The sequence below is a fragment of the Sphaerodactylus townsendi genome, linkage group LG07 (assembly GCF_021028975.2).
Source record: "Sphaerodactylus townsendi isolate TG3544 linkage group LG07, MPM_Stown_v2.3, whole genome shotgun sequence".
In the NCBI taxonomy this organism is placed as follows: Eukaryota; Metazoa; Chordata; class Lepidosauria; order Squamata; family Sphaerodactylidae; genus Sphaerodactylus; species Sphaerodactylus townsendi.
Genome location: NC_059431.1, coordinates 79,993,888 through 80,008,160, shown reverse-complemented (window position 1 = coordinate 80,008,160; position 14,273 = coordinate 79,993,888). Strand labels below are relative to the sequence as shown.

Below are 14,273 nucleotides of genomic sequence, written 5' to 3'. Positions count from 1 at the left end.
TTTAAAGGGTATCAAGAACTGCACTGCAAAACACATTTAAAGCAGTTGGGAAAGAAGGGGAAATAAGAACCACACAGCCTGGCAACTGACAGTCCAATTGCTAGCAGTCAGGTGGTTGAGACTCAATGAAAGTTGCCAGGAACCACAGCAAAGGTCTAATGAAAGTTGGGGTTTGGAGTCTGCTCCACAGGGTTGCTGCATTGGAGCAGCACTTCCATCCCCAGTTTACTCATACATGGTTGTTGTGCAGGAATCACTTTGGAGATCCTTCTGGCTTGAAAAGTGAAGTATAATTCAAACCAAACTCAATACATCTGCGTCCCCTAGTTTTGTGGCATCATATTACAGTAACTCAGACCCGTTTTCTCCACAAGTACTTTGGTTTAACAATAAATTAAGATGCTCCACAACAAACCTCTATAACAATAAATAGGACAATCTGCTGCAGATATTGGCTTGGAGGAATGGGGGTAGAGCATCTAACTTGAATTACCACATATTCACTGGCCCTGCACCAGCAGCTTGAGACAGAAATCTCATTTGCCTGCCACTTCTTTTCATGCAACAGAAGTACAGACTGATGAATGCCAGTCTGCTGGCACAGAAGCAAGGCCAGGTGTTTGTTTGTTCATTTGTTTTAAAAAAGGAACCTAAGCCTGAGGAAGGATTTTGTGTTGGTCCTAACAAAAGTGTTGTTCATCTTATCTGATTGTTTTTCCTTGCCCAGCCCTGAATTGTCCATGATGTACCAAGGATTCCTACGTGATCTTTAATTCAGAAATTCACTTCAGTCACCCGCTTAATAGTACTGCTTGACAGTGTTTAAAAATGAAATTAAAGTTTGGCATTCCCACACCTGGGCACTTACTGCTGGTGACTGTTTTTAGTAACAAAAGGTATCTTGGAAACCCAGAACACACATAAAGAACCACTTTCACTTGTATGTAGGTGTCCTGTGTTTTTAGCATTCTAACAAGTTCATATATGAATAACATCAAAACAAACTACATGACATGAAATCCCAACTTCTAACTGACAACGTTAATAAATGATCAGAAATGGTTTAGGGGAGGAGTATAGTAGTTAAGAGAGGCAGACTAATCTGGAGAACTGGGTTTGATTCACTGCTCCCCTACATGAAGCCTGCTGGGTGACCCTGGGCCAGTCACAGTTTTGTCTGAACTCTCTCAGCCCCACCTACCTCACAGGGTGCCTGTTGTGGAGAGGGGGAGGAAAGTCATTATAAGCCACTTTGAGTCTCCTTTCAGAACAGAAAAGTGCGATATAAAAAATGAAACATTCTTCTACCACACAATTCTTTATTTCTAGATCACTTTCAAGCACACTGACACAAGTCAAAAACACACAGGCATGTACACTACTCAGGTCAGCAAAGTTTGGAGCCTTCCTCCAATGTAAATGTAAAGTTCCTTCCACTAGGAACTTAAGCTACAAGAATACTTTACACTGCAGCATTTGAAAAGGACACTTGGTAAAACATGCCATAGTTTCTACCAGATGCTAAACAATGAAGAACTATATTATAAAACAATATGAAATGGTTGTAAATAGTATTCAGCCTCCTCAAAACTACTGCCAATTTCTTTAATTTACTTCATTTCTAAAAAATACAATGTTAAAATTCATAACTAGCCTGTTCAGTACACAAAATTATTGCACTGTTAATATTCAATTGAAAGCCTCTTCCTGAAGAATTTCTCATTCAGAATGCAGTTTTATCATGCATACACAGAGTTCTTTAATATTACCCCATTAATTTCAGTGGACTAATCAACGTGACTACTTTTAACTTATGAATTTCTCCTCTAATTGGGTAAATCAATTATTTTGATTGTTTCTGGTGAATGGTCTAGCTCAGGGGTAGGGAACCTGCGGCTCTCCAGATGTTCAGGAACTACAATTCCCATCAGCCTCTATCAGCATGGCCAATTGGCCATGCTGGTAGGGGCTGATGGGAATTGTAGTTCCTGAACATCTGGAGAGCCGCAGGTTCCCTACCCCTGGTCTAGCTGATTGTCATCTCCCACCTAAATCTTAAACTCTGGAGAGCTTCACTATGTTTGGGGGGCGCGGGTTGATCTTGTGGGCAACTACTCCAATGGTGGATGGTGCAGAAAGCAAAGAAAACCAAACTACAGTTTGCAGGATGCAATATGCCATCAGCACACAGATGCCAACATTGGAAGTGCAGAAAGGGGAAAAAAGGAGCTTTTCCAAATGTTCTCTGAGGAAATTTGTAAAGATCTGATTTTGAATCCCAGCCAAAACCCCTTGGTCTTTCACACTATCTGTTCTTCTTTTGTTACGCTGCTGACACCTTTGCCCTGACCTGGATGGCCCTGCTCAGCCCAGCCTCATCAGATCTCAAAAGTTAAACAGAGCGGGCCTTAATGAATGAACAGGAGATCATCAATGAAGTCTAGGTTCGCTATGCAGAGGCAGACAATGGCAAACCACCTCTGAACTTCTCTTGCCTTGAAAATCCCACAGAACCATTATGAGGTGGCTGCGACTTGACAGCACTTTCCACCTCCAGTTATAACTTTCCCTTAGTATCCTAGTATTCTCCCCAATTACTGGGAAAGTGACTGTGAGATTATAAACGAATCAATAAAGAAACACAGTACTTGTCCCAGATGTTGGTCACAGCTGAATAACTTCAGCCAATAGCTCTTTACTACATTACAGATGCAGTACTAGATAAAAATGAGCAGAGGTTTTGTAACATATAGGACAATAAAGAAATAATTGAATAAAGAAATAAAGAATAATTACCTGTTTGGTTTATTTCAATCCTAGAGCCATTGGTTATTTTGTCAATCAGCCTTATAAAGTTTGCTTCGAAATCTGTCAAAGAAACATCAAACATATTAGATTTTTAATATTTCAAGAACCACGGTAACCTTTATAAAATCAAACAACACATACAGAATGCTGACCTAAAAAGGCTTTCCTAATACAACCTGAAACTTGTAACCATGTAATTAAAGCTGAAGAACAAGTAAGATTTATCTTCACTTTATAGCTGACAAAACCAGAGGAAGAGTATATACTTCATCTCCCCTCAAGCCTTTACTGCTGCAATTCTACACACACACACTTCAGTGTAAGCTCCATTGAACACAATAGGACTTTCCCCCAAGAAACCATGCATAGGACTAAGCTGCAAATCATTTGTTCAGAAGAGTATACTATTGTTCCCAACCACGGTCCTGTGCACTAGATCAAATGTCTGTTGTTGTACAGAGCATCATAACAAGATAATTAAAAATTCCCAAATTATAAGATTTTAAAATTTTTATTTTAGAAGGAAGGTATTTTCATCATCATGGTCATAATTTGATATATACACAAGATGGTATGATTCCACACAATAACCATGATCAGTGATGCTCACCACTACAAAGGAATGAGTACTAATGAGCTGAGAGAGCGAGCACATATGTAATTATTGAACTGAAATTTCTGCTCACATTATGGAACAAAAGCATCCCACTTCTTCAGCCCTAGCCCTCACCTTCATCCGTCTCATTCACCAAGTCCTTGTGACCATCTCTGTACAAGCTGCCCCCTGCCCCCCATATATATCAAGGTCTGCTGCTACGAAAATGAAACATTCCAGGGTTTCTTAGGCATTAGTTAGAGGAGATACAGCAGAAAAGATGAATATCTGCTGAACAACTTAACCAGTATGTAGTGACTGTTAGTGAGGTTACAGTGTCGGACTAGGATAAGAGAAACCCAGGGTTGAACCTCCCTTCTGTCATGGAGGGTTGGTGTGTGACATACAATCTTAGCCTAAATTACCACACAAGTAAGGATAAAGCAGGGGAGTGAAGGATGTAAGCCACTTTGATCCCCACTGAAGAGAAACATCTGATATTAATGAAGTAAATAAACACAAATATTGGGGTTCTTTCTGAATACTTGTATGCAGAATACCCAAAATGATAATAAGGGCAATGTTTTCAGCCAGTATTTACTCTTTCTATTGGCATATTTTTGGATACCTTTAATCACACTTCGCTTTGTAGGCTGACCAGTGCAAAGAAGGATAGCTGCCATGTAGTGATTTTAAATACTTGTAACCTTGGTCTATTTATATATAACACTGCTTTGAAGAGTAGCAAAAATGAACACCTGCAATGTAGCTCCAGGCAGAGTTACACCTTACTGTGCCCATTGATTTAAACAGACTTTGAAGGGTGTGAATCAGGTTTGGATTACATTACCAATCTGATCTAATTTCTTTATAAGGTCTCGCTGCTCCACCCAGAAGACAATACTGAACTTTGCTGGGCTATTCTACAACCCTGGGGCCTCCACCCAAAAACCTCCTAATAAAAGAAGAAAGATTTCACAGCTGTTTTTCTTCAGTCTGCACAACAAGTTGCACTGCTTTAAATTGTGTGTTCTACATGGCTTTTTAGAAGGCATATAAACCCCATCTTTCCTTGCTTCAGCTCACCTATTATCTCCTCTCTTCAAATGGCAGTCTCCTAAATAGTATTGTGGCAGAAGATCAGAAAATGTATCCAGAAATATGTATATTGAGAAAGCATGGGGATTCTTCAGCATGTGTAGCATCCAACATGGAGCAGATTTCTTCCAGCTAAACTAGCAACTAAGTGGGAGATCAGAAGGTGTGTATCCAGCAAGTAACTTTGCATATCAGTTGAAGGACTATAAAGCTTTATAAGTCTTGTTTTAAAATTCTTTAGGATATAAGAGAAGCAGTCCATGTGCAGCATGTTTTACATGAAAGGAATGCAGAATGGCGTATTAGTAGAAGCAACTGAAAACGCTTTCCTAACCCCTCCCCCAGGGAGGAGGGGTATAGATAGTTGTAATGAAGGGCTGAGATCAGAGACTGGATCTGAAGCAATAAATCCTTTCAGCAACCCAAACACCCCTTTGTATATATTTCTAAATCCTTAGAGACCACTGAATCATGTGAGGTTTTTCAAAATTTAGAGGGCCTGTACCTCAGACATCAAAGCACATGATTTGGGCAGAAAAAGGTCCCAGTTTCAATCCCTACATTTCCATTTAAAGGTGCTAGAAAAGTCCTTTCTCTACCCATGACCCTAGAGTTGCCATCAGTCGTAGAAGATAGTACTGAGGCAGATGGACAAATGGAGTGATTCTGTGGAAAGCACTTCATATACATTCACAGGGGCAGTTGCCAGTCTAAAACTAGTATTAGTTAACCAGCAGAACTGCCATTCAATATATATTTATGAAACTGATATCACAGCGTTTCTCTCAGTTCAGTTATAGCCTTCTAAGTTAACTGAAGACCATGCGCAAAAGTAATTGTGCTTAGGATTGCACTCTCAAGCAGAGCTAGGTGAGGCCTTGTCTCACAGGTAGGTAGACATGTTACTATTGTTGTTTTTATGGTGCTCATGCTAAAGTGACTGAAAAAGAGGCATTTATCAAGCTTCTCTGCCATGGAGTTGTGAGGCCCAGAACCATCTTTTAAGATCAGTCACTAGCAACCATACCCTTGAGGTCATGACAAAGCAATTCTGCATTGGTACACAGGGCTGCAGCTCAGCCAATGAAGTGCATGTGGAATCAGCCAATAATTTTGGCCCAAGGAGGATACACATCATAGCCAGAAAGATGCTAAGTGCAAAGAAACACTTCAGCAAATACTGTAATGTAAAAATCTGCCTTCGTAGTGAACATCCTGAAGAACATATTAAAACAAGACTTATAAAGCCTCAGAGTCAATGTGTTCAGCGTTATGTTAAACAAAAACATTGGGGAACAACCGTAACATGTTGCTATGGTTGCAATACCATACCTGAGAGCAACTGCCACTGAATTAAGTACATAAATGTAGGATTGGGCTGTAAGTCATGAAAAATCAACATTGAATGTGCAGTGGAGAAGCCCCATTAAATTGTATTCAATGACCCTGATATTAAAATATTATCTTGGGGGCAGGGTTCAGTTACCTTTTAAAGGAACTTTTATATCTGTTGTGTGGTTTGTTCACTTTTTGCATCTTTCCTGAAACAACTAGAAAAGGCTGTCTAAAACACATCAGCTGACAGGGGTGCATATCCATCTATGGCCTGCCGACATAGCAACCATTCAGAAAACTACTGACAAAGCCATCACTTTTTTTTTAAGCAGTTGATATTCTATCAGACAGATGGATAAACAGTCATTGTGCAGCCGCAGGGAAATGCTGAGAGTCTATTCCACAGCTTGCTACCCCGCCGAAAGACGGCTCTTTCTGCATTACTCAAGTGGAAGACAGCATAGCAACGCACTCATTTGACCCTGCCTAACACGGACAAGCATTCAACCCTGCACGTTGCGAGTCAGGCAAACGGTGTAGCCTCTCGACACCGATTCCAGGCTGGCTGCTGCTCGGCGGGAATTCATGCCACCCGCCACTCTGCCCTCCTTTCAGCAAGCAAGCCTGCCACAGCCAGTCTCAGCTCCGCCCTCCTCCGTCCTCGCCCCCACCTCCCAAGGGATGCGCCCTCCAGCCCAGCGTTTACCAACCTCTGAGCCCGGGGTTGTCATCCTTGGCCCTGATCTTGCGGATTTTCACCGGCCGGCCGCTCAGCGTGGAAAGCACCAGCCGCTGCCGCAAAAAGTTGCACCCAACATAACTGAGGAGGGAGTGAGACTGGCTCGCCATGTTGTTGCTGTTGCTGCTACTGCTGCCGCTGCGGAGGTAGCAACGAGCACCGCCAACCACGAGCCGGAGAGCTCGCCGCGCGCTCGCAGGCAGGCGAATCGCCTCGTTGTTTATGATCGCAGCACGGCCGTGGTGGCCCCGCAGTGCCCAGCGCGCGCCCACGTGGTTTGGAAAAGGAAGATGGAACGCGGAGACATCGGCGGGGTCAAAGGGGAACGGGGCGGAGCTTGTGGGGAAGAGCCGCCGCTTTGCCAGAGAACGGGCTGGGCGACGCGGGCTGCTGCGATGAAGTGGCGTGAGATAAAATTTGAGAGCGGAGGCTTGGAAGGGACTTTTCGTGCAAGGAATGTGCGACAGTTTTCACAGCAGTGTTCAATAATCTGCCCGAGAGGCGCCAATTCTTGGACAAGCATGGGGTTTCAAGCTGTGTATGTATTGAGTGTAACAAACATGAGAATTACTCTGCACGCATGTAGAGAAAAATCAAGTGTACACTACGCCGACTATATGCGTTTTCACTGTAACTTGTAAATGGGACTGTAGTAGATAATGAAAGAGACTTCTGGGAAGCCACCATCAATCAGGGTAGTCAAAATTGATCTTGATAGACATAATGGTCTAACTCCGTTTACATCAACGTCATGCTTTGAAGCATGTTAATGGTAGTCATTTTCAGGGACAGGATAAAGCACCTGTTTTGCACTTAGAGTGTCCCTGGTTCAATCCCTGTCAATTAAAAAGGAGCAGGTGATATGAAAGATCCTGGAGAATTGCTGCGAGAGTAGACACTAGTGGTCTTGCATGAATGTGTACATTTGTTTCTAAGGAAGAGGTGACATACATTCACTTTAAAATCATTTGCCCCATTGGGGCTCTCCATGTACTGGTGGAGCAAAATGTCACCACCACAGGACTGTTTCAGGTAGGGGAAACAGAGGAGACATAAATATCTCTCCCTATTGTTCACAATCCAGATCGGGCCCCTTGTTCAGAGGAACAGAGTTTCCAGTGGGGAACTTGCAAGCACAGTTCTGACCATCCTGGTGGTTTACTGGAACTTGACAGCTGTGAACTGTGTCATTGGGAATCTAAGAAAATTATTGCTGAAAGTCTACCCAGAGACTTCCATAGTGTGAACAGGAATTCAAAGCCAGGTTTTCTCAGTTCTCATTCCAGTCACTACAGCACCCTAGATCTTAGGGGCCTTAAGGCACCATAATTACAACTAACAAAAAATATACCCCACAGAAGTTCACCTCATTCATTTAGGATGGCTCCATCAGGGATACAATTCAATTAAATAACAGCAGCATTCTCTTTGAAGTTTGGAATACTAAACTTGCCTACATGTGTACCCATGTTCTGTTGGCAGCCACCCATGTGCAAAGGCCCCTGTTGCATTAGCAGCATCTGCTGTCTATTCTAGATCTCCTTTTGGCTTCTTTTCTAGCTTAAAGAGGATTGTTGAAACATTAGCAAAGTACAATTTGAGGAATAAGACTGTCTTATGCAATCAGGACTAATTGTGAGTCAATTATCCTTCAGGCCCAGTGATCTATTTTTTTTTTGCTATTGTCCACTGTTCTCACTATTCCTCTCTGTTAAAATCTTGCTGGTGAAACTGAATTACACAGAGACCTTAAGCAACTGAAAATTATTATGTTGTTAATTTAAAAATACATTAATGTGGCAGGGACTTCACATAGCTGTTGTTAGGTAAACATTACCAGGCTAGCACAGCACTCAGAATTTAACCTGATGCAATATTCAAATACTGTGTAAACAACTAGAACAACCATGCCATTAAGCATGGTGGCATGAGATGCTTGGCACATCACCATTAAAGGGCAGCAGTTATTTATTTATTTATTTATTGCTACAGTGGATCTTGGATAGTCTCTGGTCATTTGGATGGTGTGGCAACATCTTGGAGGCAGCAATGCTCATACAATGAGTGGCTGGTCCATGTACTGAATCCCTTTCTTATACTGAGGCAGCTGCCTAGAACCCTTTAGTACCATAGGTGTATAATATGAAGTACCAGTAGGTCTCAATTTACTTGCTGATGAGTGTAGTCTTCTACAGAAGACTTTAAAAAAAAAGGGACAAAGACCCTTTTTTGCATTTATGTTTGCATGAATTTACATTAACAAATGCAAATGGACACTTAATCACTTCAATTTAAATAAAATACAACTTATATATAATATATATATTATATTATAATAGTTTTAAAAAATCAGCAGCAGCAAGCCTTTATTGGCATGGAGTTTTAAAAAATCAAGTCAAAGCCATATGTAAAATAACAAATTCTGCATCTCTCCATCCTTCTATGCTGAAAAGATGCCTGTGTTTCAAACCTTCCCCAAATCCCTGGCAAACAGGCTGCCTTCCACACCTTGTGAAGATCTTCAAGGAGGCTCCCTCACAACTCTTCAGGGAGCCCATTCAACAGATCCACAGCCACAATAGAAAAGGCCTGGACTCTGGTTGATGCCAGATAGTCAACAGATGGCTGCCTGACCACCATAGTTGGGGGGCAGGTACATATAGGCCAACTCTGACTGCTCTTCAGAAGTCAGTTGTTTAAGGGGAACTTTGAAGGCTCTCACCTTCCCTTCTTATGATCAGGGGAGTATCTCCAGAAAATGGCACCTGGGGCTAACACTGAAATTGTGCCACCTCCACACCTGGACTCCGCTGCAATGGGTCAGTGTATCGAGGGGGCAGCACTGGGCAATTCTAGTTATGTTAACTAAAAAGAAGGATTTGAGGGAAAGAAAGATGGACAGAAAGAAAGGTAGTTTTGGCCAGGTCTACATATGAAGCAAAATTATATGGTAGCATGGTTATGTGGTAATTGAATTGGTTCACTTCTAACAGCTGGTAGAACATTTTTAAATATTATCTCATGTTAAAAATGATTTCAAAGAGAACAACCCAAAGATCAAGCACGGGGCTGAGAGGAAAGAAAGAGAATGTGGGGAAAGAGAAGGGGGGCGGGAGAGTTTCAGCAGCAGCGGTAGGAGCAGGGGGAAACATTGCCCATCTTCTGCTGCTGCTGCCCTGTGCAGTTTCTGGGGAGGCAATTCTGGATGGTAGATTCTGGGCGGGGATATCCTCAGGAGACTGAGGATTCCCTTGCCCAGAATCCAGCATCCCAGTGCAGCCTCCATGACCCTTCTTCAGTGAATGAGGAAGGGCTGTGGAAGCTGTTGCTGGGGCAGCAGAGTCAGGGTAGGGAGGGGCATCAAGGAAAAGACTGGCAGAGGCTGCAGGAGGAGGTGGCAGCAGCAGGCAGCACAATGCTCCTCTAGTTCCTCACTCCTGGGAGGGATGGCAGGCAGCCAAATACACCCCACATGACCTATAGGAGTGGTGCCTGGGGCTCCTGCCCCCTCAGTCTCCCCTCACAACGCCTATGCTTATGGCTCATCATCATCCTTCAGTTATCCCAAACAGCCTGGTTAACTTTAGCAGCCTTTCTTCCAACTGCAGGTGGCAATGGGTACCTGTAGGCTTGCGCAGGAATCTAGTCTCCCCAGCCACTTAATCAGAGTAGAATTGGAGTAAAGTAGAATTCACTGCACAGGAGTAGAACATCAACATTTTAGGATAGATAGATAGGACATCTGGCCCAGAAACGTAGGTATAGATTTTTTATGGGGGGGGGGGTTGGGGGTGAGGCCACACCCCCACCCACCCCTAGGGCATGGCCACGCCTTTCCAAGCCCAGCCCCCCGGCATAGCGCTTATAAAAGCAGCTCTCCAAAGCCAGGGACGGCAGACTCCCCTGCCCTGCCCCCTGCCCGCTGGGCTCCCAGCCGGCAGCTGGCAGTTCCTTCTGCCCTCCCCTCTGGGCAGAGGCATAGAGGGAAAATGGAGCCCAGTGCAAAAGCTGAGTTTTGCGACCCGTCCCCCACCCCCGGCAGCCACTGTGATGCTGGAATCCACCCCCAAACAGCATCACTTTCAATGGTGTTTAAATTAGAGAGCCCAAATTCTCCTTTTAAATCCATCTTAAAGGGAGAATCTGGGGTCCCCAGTTAAACAATATTGAAAGTGATGCTATTTTGGGGTGGATTATCACCCACCATGAAACAGCATCTCTTTCAATGTGGCATAGTGGTTAAGAGCAGATGCATTCTAATCTGGAGGAACCAGTTTTGATTCCCTGCTCTGCCGCTTGAGCTGTGGAGGCTTATCTGGGGAATTCAGATTAGCTGTGCACTCCCACACATGCCAGCAGGGTGACCTTGAGCTAGTCACAGCTTTTCGGAGCTCTCTCAGCCCCACCCACCTCAAAGGGTGTTTGTTGTGAGCGGGGAAGTTCAAGGAGATTGTAAGCTACAGGAGAGAAAGGGAGGATATAAATCCCAACTCTTCTTCTAAACTGAGGACCTCAGATTCTCCCTGTAAATCCATGCCACAGGGGGTGGATTTAAAAGGAGAATCTGGGGAAATTTGGGGAATGCCTGCTGTCAGGGGTGCAATTGTTAAGCTAGCAGCACCAAACTTTCAGGGTATCTTTAGGAGACTCTCCTAATTCTACCACCCAGGTTTGGTGAAGTTTGGTTCAAGGGGTCCAAAGTTATGGACCCTCAAAGGTGTAGCCCCGATCTTCTATTAGCTCCCATTGGAAACAATGGAGGATGGGGGCACCCCTTTTGGGAGTCCATAACTTTGGACCCCCTGAACCAAACCTTACCAAACCTGGGTAGTATCATCAGAAGAGTCCCCCAAACAATCCCTGAAAGTTTGGTGCTGCTAGCCTAAACAATGCGCTCCCTGCCGGCCAAAAACAAAAAAACCCACTAAAATGTTTTAAAAACCCACAAACGGGTGGGCGGAGCTTCGGACATGAATGGGGGGGTTTGAACCTGAGAAACCCCCCCTTACCTACGTCCTTGATCTGGCCCCACTGTTACTGTCCAAACAGCAATATTTTCCTTTAACTTTCATTTGAGATAGCCATTATTTTTATTCCCTTCCTTTTCTCTAACCATTTATCAACCTTTCTCTGGCATTTGTTCAGAGTACATGCATTTTTGTGCTCCTCACTTATCCAGGCAGCAAGCTGTTCAGGGGCAGTACTCACCCAGGTTGGGTTTTTTTGGACACTGGGGACTCACTGTGTTTTTAAAAGTATTTGCTTTATTTATGAATACACATGTGAAGCAGAGGTGGAGGCCAGGAAACATTTTTACAGGGCAGCAAATTTGTTACCTCGCATCAAATCCTCAAAAAGAAAGGGTGAATGACAGAGGAAGAGCCAGAGAAAATGGTGGCTTTGGAGGGTGGATTTTGTGACATTGTATCCTGAAGTCCTTCCCGCCCCGCCCCGTCCCTTCCCCTCCCATCCTGTCCCTTCCCTTCCCTCCCCAGGATTCTCCAACAAAATATCCAGGTATTTCCCAACCCTGGCTTGGCACCCTTAGTGCTTGTGGAGGGAGCTCAGCAGGAATGTGATGCCATACAGTTCATAAAAGAATCCCATGAATGTTGTGCTGAGCTACTTGGGTGAAATCCAACAATAAAGAAATAAATGTATTTCAAAGCTGGTCTTACTCCATACTCCCAGAATTCTCCAAATACCTCACAGAGATTGCAAAAGCAAACCAGAAATCAATCTTCTGAAACAGGATTGCTCAACAGGAAACAAACAGTAGCTATGCCTACATATTAACTCACTGTAAAATTGTCTAGATATAGCAGCCATGAAACGTTGGATGTTCCTCATGAATGACAGTATGAGTTTATAGAGATCTGACAACTACACATGTCCATTTATGTACAATTACAAGCAACCTTTAGCCTAAGGACTTGATCTATGTAATGATATTGTACAATATAAATGTAAGCAGTCCATTTGTCTGAGACTAAGTGCCAAATCAGATGTGAGCCAATATATCTTCAGTTAGACTCTCACACACGTGTATTTTTAGTGGCATTGAGTGATAAGCTGCAGTACTACAGTAAAAAACTCTGGTCATGACCAGAATTCAAATGTGACAGAAGTCTGTTTCAGGTACCTGGCTCAAAGTTGACTCAGCCTTCCATCCTTTCAAAGTTGGTAAAATGAGTACCCAGCTTGCTGGGAGTAAAGTGCAGATGTCTGGGAAAAGTAATGGCAAACCACCCCATAAACATAGTCTGCCTGGCAAATATAATGACATGATGTCACTCCATAAGTCTGTGATGTCCTGGTCCTTTCACAGGGGACTACCTTCACCTTTAAAGCAGTCATGGTGTGGAAGTTGTTTAGGATTAGCACTGTGACCCAAGAGTGGGAATTAAAACTATCTTCTGTACTATTTTCCTGATGCAAATTGCCCATATCCAGGGGTTGAGCAAGTGAAAACTGTGCCCAGGGCATGCGCGCCCCCTGCGCCCCCACTGCAGCGCCGCCCTCCCGCCCTGGAACACCCATGCCATGCCATGGCCCACCATGCCCCTGCCACAACTCCATCTGGGGTGTTGCGCCCCCAACCCCATTGGCGCTACACCACTGCCCATTTTCCCCAAGCTATTATTTTCTGTATTTCTCAGTATGTTTGTTCCCTGGAGAAGCAGATGAGTGGCGAGAGATTGAGAAAAAGAAGTTGGTATTGAGACTAAGAAGCCTCACAGTACCCAATCCCAGAAGAACTCACTGCCCCATGACTTCGCCAGCATGCGAGGCCCCATCGCCCTACAGGGGGTGATCTGGGAACATTCCTGGGGATGGAGCTGACTGGAGAACATCTATCTCATGGGCCGCAGATTTATGCCACATCAAAGTCTTTTTTGTCCAATTGGAGATTTTCAGGTGACCAAGGGATTTCTCTCTCTTGTCAGCAGGACCACAAATGTGTAATTCTACAAGTATTCTGTATTTACCTTCCAGAAGCTTCTGACGATGTAGCATGTATGTTTTTTCCTAACTTGAGTCCTTTCCAAGATAATTTCAAAACTGTAAGCAAAGAACTGTATGTAAAACTGTAGTTTTAAGAAAACCAGTGAAACAGCTCATTTTAACAAGCATATATATGATCTACATATTATTTGCCTGTGAAACTTAAAAGAGAAAAGATTGAATCAAAATCCTACAAAGTAGCTTTCCTGTATTGGGAATGGGTGACATCTATGGGCTAGAGATGGTGTTTGCAACTATTAAAAACACTCCCCTGTCCCTCACAAAATGCTTTTTTCCTGTGTTCTGTGAAGAAGACTTCAGGGATGAATTTTCACAGGGCTGATTCTGAGAATCCGTTTTCACTATCAGTGCTAAGTCTTGAAAAATGTACAATTATAAGAAAATGATTATAGCACAATGCTAAATTAAATGAATCTGACACAAATGGTTTATTGATTGCAGCCTCAGTCTAAACCACAACCCAATGAAATCAGAATAGTTTTGAACATATTTAAATGCCATTGATACAGTGTTATATCACCAGCTTTATATATCATTTGAAAACTTCCATTTTAATAGATTCTTTTCAGTCCATTATTGAAGATATAAGGCTGCTATCTCTTCTAAAGGGCAGAATATTAAAACAGTTGGTCACTGTGCATACAATACTATACTGACACAAACTATCTATTG

The 14,273-nt window shown here is 43.3% G+C and overlaps 1 protein-coding gene across 1 annotated transcript in view; it reads right to left on the bottom strand.

Moving 5' to 3' along the window:
• The window catches only part of RCL1 (RNA terminal phosphate cyclase like 1), a 33,736-nt gene extending 26,853 nt beyond the window's left edge, over positions 1-6,883 (bottom strand). The window contains exons 1-2 of the mRNA XM_048504220.1: positions 6,547-6,883; positions 2,797-2,868 (exon numbers count right to left, since the gene is read on the bottom strand). Coding sequence (XP_048360177.1) covers positions 2,797-2,868; positions 6,547-6,685 — 211 coding nt within the window. The 5' untranslated portion in view covers positions 6,686-6,883. The remainder of the gene's footprint in view (positions 1-2,796; positions 2,869-6,546) is intronic.
• Between the last annotated feature and the right edge of the window lie 7,390 nt (positions 6,884-14,273).